This window comes from Molossus molossus, unplaced genomic scaffold (assembly GCF_014108415.1).
Source record: "Molossus molossus isolate mMolMol1 unplaced genomic scaffold, mMolMol1.p scaffold_m16_p_18, whole genome shotgun sequence".
NCBI classification, from domain to species: Eukaryota; Metazoa; Chordata; class Mammalia; order Chiroptera; family Molossidae; genus Molossus; species Molossus molossus.
This window is the reverse complement of record NW_023425353.1, coordinates 25,197,972-25,209,599: the sequence shown is the minus strand read 5'-3', so window position 1 is coordinate 25,209,599 and position 11,628 is coordinate 25,197,972. Positions and strand designations below refer to the sequence as shown.

Genomic DNA, 11,628 nt, shown 5'->3' with positions numbered 1-11,628 from the left:
CAGAGGAGCCCCCAGTAAAGAGCGACTCTCTCCCTGGGGGTTCTGAGAGGCAGGGAGGCATCAGGAGGAAGCCAGACGCAGGTGCGCAAGGGCCAGGAGTGAGTCTGCTGCTCTGTTCCTGGGCTGGAAGGCAAGGAATAAGCCTTTCGGGCAGTAGTCTTCAGGAGGTACCCCAAGAATTACAGGGTAGAAGCCTCTTTCTGGTGTACCAGCCAGTGCCCTTATGACAATGGCCAAGACATCAGGATTGCCGGGGAGCTCAACTCAGCCTTGGTGGGCGAGTCTGGCTGCCTCGCGTTCCAGCCGGCGGCACAGTTCCAGTTGACTCCGTAGGCACTGCGGAGCGCGGAGGCGGCCCCAGCCGGCGGCTTGGGTGGAAGAGCCGGAGTCCAGCGCCCGCAGCAGGCGAGGCAGATCGCGCAGCAGGCGGTAGCGCGGCAGAGCGCGCAGGGCCTGGGGAATGTCGCCCTTGGCGCAGAGGCGACTGAAGTAAGCCAGCAGCAGAAGCGGGCGTGGGGCGGTGCGGAGCAGGGCGCGCAGGGTCGCGGTGTGGGTGTCCGAGCTGCAGGCTGGGCTGGAAGACGCACTACTCCACAGCAGCAGCACGGTGCCTCGTTCCCGCAGCACCTGCGCCCGCGCTGCCCACAGCCAGGGCAGCGGGCCCACACGCGCCACGCGTGTCCCCTCCCATAGGTCCACGATCACATCGCGCCCGCCACCCAACGTGGCCCGTAGCAGTTCAGCCAGTGCTCCCACCAGGCGCCGCTGCGCCTCTGACTCTGCAACGTGCAGAAGTAGCACCGGTTGCTGTTGGCCAGGGCCTAGGGTGGGAGCAACAGAACAGGGTGGGGGTTAAGAGACAGCCCAGTTCTATCTTCCTCGGCCCTAGGGCTACATCATTGGGTGCCCCTCCCTAGTTCCTTATCTGCGCTGGGGTGGGTGCCCAAAGCAGCTCTAGTCAATAAAGTGCTTTGGGGGCTATTTAGATAAAGGCACCCTGGAAGGGGTGAAGGCCAGGACGCCAGGATTGACACGTGCAGCGCAAGCTGGATTTCCTCTCCACTAGCCTGTAGCCCAGTGACTTGGTACATTGAACCAGGGGCACAGAGGGACCTTTGCCCTGCCTTAACCATTTCTGCCCACTAGGGGGCCTGAGGCTCACCACTGTGAGTAGCAGATAGCTGGGTTGCAGCGGCAGGTACATGGCTCTTGGGGAAGGGACCCTGGGCAGGGGACAGGTTCCAGCAACTAGTCTAGGAGCTAGGCAGGTCTAAATCCTCAAATTACGCCCCAGTGAGCTCACCTGACAGTGGGCGCCGGAGGATAAGAACCAGAACAACTCCCAATAGGGTGGCCAGGGCCAGCAGTGCCAGGATCAATAGTCCCAGGTGTCTATGAGAAACTGAGTCAAGCAGGGTGAGGCCAAGCTGGGCTCCTCAGTGCCTAACCTTCCTCTTACTCCTCCCCACAAAGAACTCACCATCAGGACACAAGAGGTGCTTGCAGGCAAACTGGACATCTGACCTCCATACCTGAGGGCACAGAAACACCCACCCCCCCATCCTGTGAGTCAGGGTACAGTGCCTTCTCCAGGGGAAGTTAAATAAGCATAGAGATAGTGAAGGGGAGGCCCTCTGGATAAGGAATTCATCCAGCACAGAATAGGTCAAGAGTGGCAAATTCAAAGAGTAAACTCAAAGTTGGCCAGGGTGTCCATGAGGCCCTGGACGGCACAGGCTCTGGCTGAAGTAATCAGACGCCAACTGATCTCCAGCTTGTTGTCACCAGGCCTGAATGTGGACACAGAGCACTGGGTTTTCTGAGTTTTCAAGAGAAGCCAGAAATCAGCTTTTTAAAATATGACATGCCTCAATATTTAAACTGGGCAACAAATTTCAATTTCAAACACCATGCTATACAGACCAAACATTTTTGCAGACTGGATTTGCCCCATGTGCCACCTGTAGAGTAGATGCTAGGGGAGGATGTGTAGAGGGAGGGCCAGATTTCTTACCAGGACACAGCCCCCTGGTCTCAAGAAGGGAATGATGAGGTCTAGTGTCACTGGGCTTGAGACCTGAGTCTGTTGGAACAAAGAACAAAATGACTGTTCGCCAGGAAGCAAATCTGGCTCTATCCAGCCTCTGAGCCTTTGCTCATGCTGTTCCTCCTTTCTAGACACCCCCAACGCACCCACCCCCAAATCCTCCCCAGGCTTAAGGCCAATTGCCACCCCTGACAAGAAGCTGTCCCTGGCTTCATTCCTAGATCCCGCTGATCATTCCCAGATCAGAACTGCCTCACAGATACACATTAATCAGACTATCAGACATATTTGTCAACAGACATACTCTGGGTGCCGACTCTGTGCCAAGCCCTGAGGAAAGAAGGCGGGCACAGATGTTGTCTCTGTCCTCTAGCAGCTCACAAAACAGGGAGGCTAATAATATGCTGCCCTGCTCCTGTCCTGCACAGCTGAAGGGGTAGCATATCCACTGGAAAGAATCTAAGTTGTGGAGTCAGGAAACCACAGCTAATCAAGTCAGGCTTAACTGTTGCCTTTGTGGTTCCTAGTTGAGTGACATTTTATACATCGATCCCTGAGCCTCAGTTTCATTTGTCTGTGAAGGGTAATAATCCTTGGTTTCCATCACATGGAAATATGCATGTGAACACTTTATAATACACAGTTCAGTGTGTATTCATTTAGTAGTAGTAGCTATTATTACACCATGGACTCCTAGGGGCAGAGACTCTGTTATGTTTCTTGTATCTTCCAAGGCCTAAGACAAGGTAGGCACAGAGTAGGCACTCAACGCATGCTGAATTGGACAGAACTGATTGCCATCTGTCTACAGGCAGGATGTGGCTCTGCCCTATGTTCTGGGTCCTGGGTAGGGAGCTGATCAGAATCTTCATCCTTTGGGACACCTTTCACCCCCTACCCCCTACCCCACCCTGTCCCAGATCTCGTTGTCCAGTCAGCTGTGAGCAAGTGCTGATGGAGGGGCTCTCAAACCACGGCTGAAGTCAGTGAAGGTGGTCTTTTGCCAGTGCACAGAAACAAATGAGCCCATGGATTTAGCTCTCAATTTTAGGTTTTCCCACATGACTTTGTCTTCCATCTTAAGCATGGCTTGGTCTTAAATCTTGAGCATTTACTACCACCTGTCTGCTAGGGAGCCTTCAGAGAATACAAAACAATTAAGCCAGCTACACATGCGTATTTAAGAAAGAACTGGGAAGAGCTACTCATGCTTAGTCAGCTTGGGACTGTTGTTTCGAAGATATATTTGATTGTGGTTTTTATATCATACACAGAAGCAAGTCTACTAATCAAACCGTTCTTAGTTCATATAATAGAGTTAAATCTGTTAGTAGTTTACAGTGTTCTGCAAAGAGCACTTCAGCTTCCAGGGGCTTTGTCTCCGAAGAATTTCTGCTAGGTGCCTGGTGGAGGCAGGCAGGGGCATGGTGGGAGGGGACAGCTGAGTTCGAGAGAGCATCAGTGTAAAATGTGGCAGCAGTTTGAGTGGGCCAGAGGACAGCTGGATGTGAGGGGGCCAGTCTTTTGCCTGTTTATCCCTGTAAATTCAGAAACTGAAAGGATTAGAAACTGCCCCATGGAAGACCCCGCTAACTGGCAGAGGAACCAGCCGAACAAAGCCTGATCAAGTAGATAAATAACTAGATGATGTAAGTCAGGAATGTGCTTATCTCCACCTGCTATGCTCTGAGCAACAGGACATGGTGGGGGCCAGGGCCTGGCTAGGCCATACCTGGCTGATGCTGTACACAGGGGGCACCAGGCTGTCCTGCCCTAAGTCTGGGTGGCTCCAGGCAGCACTGAAGGTGGCATGCATCCTCGTGGAGAAGTGAAGGATCAGCTGCTGGGCCTGAGTGTCCATACTCACGGTCCAGGATGGGGCTGCCAGGGAATGGGAAAAAGGGTGTCAGGTGAGAAACCCTGTTTGCGGTAGGTGACAGGAGCTGGGCTAGTTGACAGAGAAGTCAGGACAGGGCTAGAGTTTGGCTTGGTCACATTTGGGTAAGGGAGAAATGGTGTGAGGGATTCCCAGCCGAGGTCACTTATTGGCTCACCAGTCTGGTGGGGACATTCAACGTGGCTGCTGTTTCCAAAAGAGAACTGAGAAATGCAAGAATGTCAGGTCAGCAAGCTCCAGGCACCGTCCATACCCCTACCACCCCCTCTCACTCACGCTTGTACCTTGAAGCAGAGCTGGGGGTGCAAGTCCACCTTCTCCAAAACATACCACTGTGGTGACAGAAGGGGGTTAGTCAGGGCCCACGGCCCTGGGCCCCGGCCCTACACACCCAAGTCCTGGGGAGGCCTGTCTCACCCCCTCTGACTCTTGAGCTGTGGCATTGGGGAGGTCTTCGCAGAGGGTGTGCCAGCCCTGCCTCCGGCAGAGGGAGGCTTCCAGCTTCAATGGGCAGCGGAGTGTCGGAGCCATGACCATTTGACTGTGCTGGCTGTAGTCAGTAAAGTTCACTGACTTCCAAAAGTCTGAGCCATCTGGGCAGACAGCAGAGGCAGAGAGTGAGACTTGAGCCCTGCTTTGGCCTCATTTTGCCACCCCCATCCCCAGACATCAGGAGACAACGTTTGTGAAGGTGCCCAGCACAGTTCCTGGTCTGTTTAGGAACCAAAAAAAAAAAAGAGAGAGAGAATGCCTTTACCAGCCCCCTTTTATTACCTTTGCTATTTAGCTGTCTCTTCTCCTTCCTGCTCCTCCATTCTGGCTAATTCTTTGCTGCTCCCCAAACTCCAAATCTTTATATCTTTGCTAAGGTTCCTCTTAGAACCAGGAATGTCTTCCCCTCCCTTCTCTCCTTTCTAAATCCCGCTCGTTTTCTGAGCACAGCCCAGGTCTCCTCTGAGAAACTTTCTCTTGGTAATGACAGACTTCACTGGCTGTTCCCTTTTCTGAGTTCTTGTCCCACAGGCTAGTCCTTACGTGCAGCCCTGCCTGGGACTGTAGGCTGCTTTGTGCTATTAATTATCATGTTTGAGTGTCCTGTCTCTTCAGCTTGGGGACAACAATGTGTGGTCAGCACCTTAGATGTCACCAACCACTTTCACATGTCATATTGAAGTCAAGCCTCATAAACAGTTGAAAAATAAGGCAGGGCAAGTATCATTATTGTACAGATGAGGAAACTGAGGCTCAGAAGAATAAGTGGCAATACTGGGATGTGAGTGAGCCCAACTCTTCTGTCCATCCTCAGGACACTACCTCCTGCCTCTCATATTTGTGAACCTCCCCCAGTGCCTAGTATAATGTTCAACACCCTGATTTATTGGCAGGCAGATTAGTAAACATGGTAGCCCTGTTCCTCTCACTAACTCTAGGGAAAATGTCTGCATGCCTTCTAGGGGCTTCCTCCAACACAGGTGTGAAGTGTGTGCCCCTGTGTGTGTGTGTGCGTGCGTGTGTGTGTGTGTGTATGGAAGAGAGACAGAGAGAGGCTGTGCGTGCACAAGAGTGCATATTAGCAACACTCACAGGCTTCAGGCCAACTCTGGAAGGGGCATTTTTTTCGCCTCACGGTGTCCTCTTGCAGGAAGGATGCCTGGGGGGACAGGGAAGCAAGCAGGGAAGGTCAGAGGAGGAGCTTTCCCTGGATCACTCAGACCTGAAACTCCTGGCTTGCCTTTGCCCTGGTGCAAGCTGCCTGAGCCGGCAGGGCATTGATCAGGCAGAGCAGAACAGGGTGCAGGCAAGGGTAAGTGGTGCCTGACACTGGGGGAGGGAGGGAGTGAGATCAACAGTGAGGGGCTGAGTCCTCTTGTCCCTGGAAAGGAGAACCGAGGTCCGGAAGGAGGCAGATCGTGAGGTCCACATCTCAGTCCACACCTCCACTCTCAGTGGTTCTCAAGGTGCCTAGTGCCCTGTGTGGGCCCCTCCATCTGGGCTGCCCAAATGCCCGGTGGTGGTCCACCCTGGCAGATGCTCAGTGCTCCAAGTCTCTGCCTGCACCCTCCCTTTAGTTTCCTCCTGTGTGACAAAGCCCCCGCCTTTTCTGTCTAATCCAAAGAAGTCTTGATGTTAGGCACTTCAGAGTTATGGAAAGGAGGAGAACTGCCATGAAGGGCTGGTGGGGACAAGACTTTTTTTTATCCTCACCCGAGGACATTTTTTTCCATTTTTTGTTTAGATAGAGTGGGAGGGAGAGAGAGAGAAACATCAACGTGAAAGGGACACATCGAGTGGCTGCCACCCGCACGACCAACCAGGGCCAGGGACAAACTGCAACCGAGGTACACGCCCTTAGCGGGAACCGAACCTGAATCTCTCTGGACCACAGGCCGACGCTCTAACCGCTGAGCCAAACCGGCCAGGGCGGGACAAGACTTTTGAGGCCATATGGAACCTTGCAATGGCCACGCACCCCCACCATGACTGATCAATACACACAATGAAGGCAGCTGTCTTTTCTGCCTCGTGAACTGAGGCCAGGTCTGGACCAAGGAAAGCTGAGCTTGGGTGAGCTGAGGTTGGAATCACCCCCAAGAATATCTCATGTTCAGCAGGACACTTCCATCTCTGACCCAGTGTGTGGCTTATAGTCAAGATGGCACCTGTCTTCCCAAGCACTTTGTTAACACCCAGTCCTTTTAAACCCTGACTTACTGGAGATATGATTGACCAATTGCACTTTCTGAGGACCTAAGAGTGGGGCCTTTTATTCTACTCACCTCAATGCACAGACAGGGCAGAAGGAATTCATAAGGCAGGTCTACAGTGTGGCCCCCAGACACAGTTTTCTGTTGATAAAGCAATAAAGGGAGAGAAGAGATGCCTGAGAAAGAGCATAGCACCCTGGACAAGTGCAAGAGAAAGCTGGGACCTTGGCCAACACCTTATTTTTCATTTTATATGAAACAATTTTTTTATTGAAAAATTTCCTCCCAAGGGGGTCTCTGTTCTGTACTCTCACTATTTTCTCTAGGTGTCTCAATATAGGGTGGGATAAGCGTAGGTTTACAGTTGTTTGTATGGAAAATAATACAATAATTAATAAATAATAATGGAAGAATAAGCTCTGTTTCACATACGCACTACTGTAAACCTACTTTGTGACCACCCTGTATATGGAGTTGGGGGAGGGAGGAGACAGGGAAAGCAACATGCATTTAATGAGCCCCACTGTATGCTAGGTAGGGTACTATGTGCTAAAGCATAACTCAAGTAAATGCTAGCATCTCAGTGATCTTGGGAGGTGTCATCGCCATTTTATAAGTAAAAGGGGCTGAAGATCTCAGGGGTGCAGCATCAGTTTCTGTAAATGACACCAACTGTACACAAGGGCCTTGGTGATGACTGGAAGTTGAGGTGGGGTGTCAGAACCTGGGCTGGGAGAATGAGGGTCACCTCTTTCTCTGAGGAAGGCAACAAAGGCAGGGAAATGGAAGGGTACCAGGGCAGATGCGACCACTTTGTTATTTTCTCAGGGAGAACAACTTCTCCCTGAAAAGAAGCAACTGAAAAGTTTTCTTAATGCAGCCTGAATCTCACTGAGACTCCTCTCATTGGGGGGGTAAATACCATATTCATTTCTCTGCCAGTCATTCATGGTTGCTCCAGGTCTCTGCATGTCCTTTCTTTTCCTCTCCTCCCAGGTGACAAGGCCCCCTGCGTTTTCTGTCTAGTCCAAAGAAGTCTTGATGCTAGGCACTTTGGACTTGTGGGTCTTGGAGAATTATCTTCCCTCCCTGGACCTCCCTGTATGTACAATGGGTAGGATGTTTTTGCTCTAGCAATGTGTGATCTGGCTTTTCACAGGAAAATGGCACTCCAAACCTGGGCATCAAAGGAACTGCTCAGCTCTTCGCACTCTAGTGCCCACTGGTGACAAAGACGCACGTTGACCTCAGGGCCTGGGGGAACGCTCACTCGAATAGCCCGTGCCTCAGGCAGCAAGTCAAAGGAGAACTCAGGCCCTGGGGAGAAGGGGGAGTTGGTGGCCTTGCCTCTTGGCCTTAGCAAAGTCACCATTACTTGACTGTGCCCATCTCCAGTCACACCCCACATCTACCTTTATGCCTTTGTGAGTCCCGTCTTGGGAGACCTTCTACTGCCTCTGGATCTGAAGGTTGGGTTCTTTTGAAGCGCAGCCCCTTTTGGGAGATGTCTGGGGAGGGGATGGAGATGTGATGGCCCTTCTGGGACAGGCAATGGCAACTCTGCAGCTTCCTCTGTAGGCAGACAGCAAGGTTGGCCTCAAGCCAGGAACCAGGATCCCTGGCTTCTATTTCTCTCTCTGGAACCTGGAGTACTACAGGCAACTTGCTCCACATTTAGGCTTCTGTTTCCCTAACTGTGTAATGGAAGGATAGTCTACTTCATCTCCACACTTTCCATCTCTCACATGCTGGAGAACAAAATGGAAGGCCAGAAAGGAAAGATTTGCGGGGCACAGGGCAGGGCTGGAACTGGCAGGGACAGTACCTGAGCAGATGCTGGCATCTTGCGTCTCCTACGGAACTGGAACATGTAAGACTTTTTGGATTTCTGCACCAGGCGGTGGAACCAGCCCCACTGAAGGTCTGCACAGCAAAGGGCACATTTAATATCCAGCCCTCCACTGTCCCTTCTCTACCTGGAGATGATGGCCCAATGTTGGAGAGTAAGTCATTTTTAGATCAAAGAGGGCGATGACATCAAGTCTCTTTAGTTCTGAAAATTATGATACAATTAAAATGGATTAACTTCTTGCCCTGGCCAGGTAGCTCAGTTGGTTAGAGTGTTGTTCCAATATGCCAAGGTTGAAGGTTCGATCTCCAGTCAAGGCTCATACAAGAAGCAACCAGTGACCCAGCTGGTGTGGCTCAGTGGATTGAGTGTTGTCCCATGGACTGAGAGGTCCCGGTTTGATTCCCAGTCAGGGTACATGCCTGGGTTGCAGGCTCGATCCCCGGCAGGGGACGTGCAGAAGGCAGCTGATAGATGTCTCCCTCTCACATCAATGTTTCTATCTCTCTCTCCCTTCCTCTCTCTCTAAAAAATCATTGAAAACATATTTAAAAAAAGAAGCAACCAATGAATACATAAATAAGTGGGAAAACAACTCATTGTTTCTCTCTCTTTCTTCCTCTTTCTCTAAAATCAATAAATAAAATGTAAAAAGGATTAATTTCTTAGATAGAGAACATCTTAAAGATATTCATTGCAGCATTATTTATAACAATGAAAAATCACAAACTGCCAATTCTTAAGCAGTGTGTGGGCATTTAGTATATATCAGGCACTGAGCTAGACAATAAAAATACAGAGTTGAATAAGAACAAGCTTACTTCACAAATAGAAAATAATAATAGTAAATGTATAGAACTAACATTTTAATTCTAAAAATTGGTACCAACTGAAAGGAGAAACACCTTCACAAAATGAAACAAATGAACTTACTAATATCGGTCAGTCGTGCTGTGCCCTTTTAGGATGACCTAAGTCTCTGCTGAGTTTGACAACAAGACAAACATGTGTTCTTGTATAAGTCCCACTTGCCTCAGCCCCTTTCCCCTCCCCCACTACCCGAAATGTTCCTTATTCACATCTCCACTGAGAATGGCCCAAGGGCTATTCCTCATACCTGAAGGAACTGACACCAGGTGCAGGCACAAACAGCAGGGGCAGTGACAGAGCCAAGCACCCCAAGGCTTTGGGAGGGCCAAGTGGGTATGGCAAGGAATATGGGCAGGTCTTTCTGTAAAAAATGAAAAAAAAAAAATACAAGTGGTAGGGCCTAAGGACTTCTCTTCTGCCTGAGACAAGTTGACTTGAGGCTGAGCTCTGTTACTTACATCCTGGCTATGTGACCTTGGGCAAATTATGGGCCAGTCTAAGCCCCAACTTTACCATTCATAAAATGGGACTATTGTCAAGATCAAATAAGATAATGTGTGGGAAAAATATGAAAGTCATTTTTTATTTTTTCTTTATTGATGTTAGAGAGAGAGGAAGGAAGAGGGAGAGGGAGATAGGAACATCAATACAAGAGAACATGGATTGGCTGCCTCCTGCATGCCCCCCACTGGGGATTGGGCTCACAACCTGGCATGTTCTCTGACCCGAAATCAAACTGGCAACCTCCTGGTGCAGGGTCAACACTCAACCACTGACCCACATCAGCTGGGCTGAAAGTCATTTTATTACTGACAGTTGGCGGGTTGGGGGTTCCTGGAGATTTGTCTCCCATTTAATCTTCCCCACAGCTCAGGGGCAACAATATTCATCATGCAGTTATTTCTACTGTTCTGATAGACCCTCAGAAACGAGGTCAGAGTGGTTAAGTGCACTGGCTACAGCCACATGTGGAGTATGCAGCAGAATGTAATGCAAATCCAGGCTTGTCCTGATTCTAAACCCTGTGCTTTTCCCTTGATACTATGTTGCTTCCCAGGCTGGGAGCCAAAAATTGGAATGCAAGGCTCACTGGGGATCTGGAACAAAAGGGGTATGGGGAAGATCAGGGCAGAGAATGAGACTTACCAGTGAAACTGTCATCCTGAAAGCATAGAGCCCAGTGGGGGGGAGGGGGGGTAAAAAAAAAAAAAAGAAGAGAAGTATAATTAGTAGAGATTCCCATAAGGAACACTCTCCCTGGGGTCTTTACCTCAAATGACCTAATTCTGAGGCCCAGAAGCTAACAGCCCATCCACTGTGGCTCTTTTCTTCCCAGCTCTACCCTGCTCAGGCCCTCTGTTCACCAGGACCTTGGCCTCCCCTTCAAGACTAGGTACAGGACACACTGAGGCTCCCACCAGAGCACAGGGACTTGAAAGGTGGAAAAAGACAGACATAAGAGCAGGGAGCTTTGCCAGCCTGTGCCAGGCAGGTGTCCCCACCCGGCAACGGCACCTTACCATGTGGGAGGCCAGCAGACAGCGGGTGTTCCAGTGGGGCAGACAGGGGCAGCCAATCCCACTGGAGGTGGAGAGGCCAGTGAGCAGCAGGTGAAGAAGCAGGAGCAGGGCTGCCAATCTGGGGTGCCCCATGGGCTTCTTTTGGGTCAGGGCACCCAGAACATGGCTGCACGGCCTGAAGGTGCGTGGCAGGACTTTGCAGCACAGCAGCAGGGAGCACAATGCCAGTAGGAACCTTCGCCTCGGCCTGCCCCTGCCCCTGCCCCGCCCAGCCCCAAAGCTCCTCCTTGATCCTAACCAGCAGGCCAGGCCACATTCCTTCTCCAAGCAGGGAGCCCGAGAGATGCTTGCCCCCCAGAAAACTCTACTGTCTCCAACTGAAGGGCAAGGGGCTCCTGCTCTGGCAGGAAAAAGGCTAAGTTTAGGATTAGGGAAATGATTGGCTGCACCCATTTTTTAACCCCTCCTATTCCTGCAACACCCTCTAGATTTGTTACCCGTTGACTGGCTCTTGGATTTGGATCTCCTCTGGACTCATGCTTCATCCCTCACTTAGAGAATTAACAGAGTTAATAAGCACTACTCTGCATTGGATACCAGAGACAGAGGTGACTGACACACCATTTGGAGTTGGGTAGAACAACAAAGAAGCACTACAGGGTGCACATAGCCTTACATGGCCCCATGTGCATCCTGGCTCCCCACCTGCTGACTCTTAAGACTACAGCTCAGCTTTCTCT

At 50.8% G+C, this 11,628-nt stretch overlaps 1 protein-coding gene across 1 annotated transcript; it reads right to left on the bottom strand.

The window, feature by feature from the left end:
* Positions 1 to 264: 264 nt before the first annotated feature.
* IL17RE (interleukin 17 receptor E) lies at positions 265 to 11,049 on the bottom strand. The gene is given in 16 exon segments (XM_036267210.1): positions 265 to 821; positions 1,304 to 1,402; positions 1,481 to 1,532; positions 2,015 to 2,083; positions 3,780 to 3,967; positions 4,102 to 4,147; positions 4,229 to 4,276; positions 4,362 to 4,537; positions 5,529 to 5,595; positions 6,722 to 6,790; positions 7,827 to 7,966; positions 8,062 to 8,221; positions 8,475 to 8,572; positions 9,616 to 9,725; positions 10,511 to 10,530; positions 10,889 to 11,049. Coding segments are annotated over 16 exon segments (2,031 nt in total). The 5' UTR covers positions 11,021 to 11,049.
* Between the last annotated feature and the right edge of the window lie 579 nt (positions 11,050 to 11,628).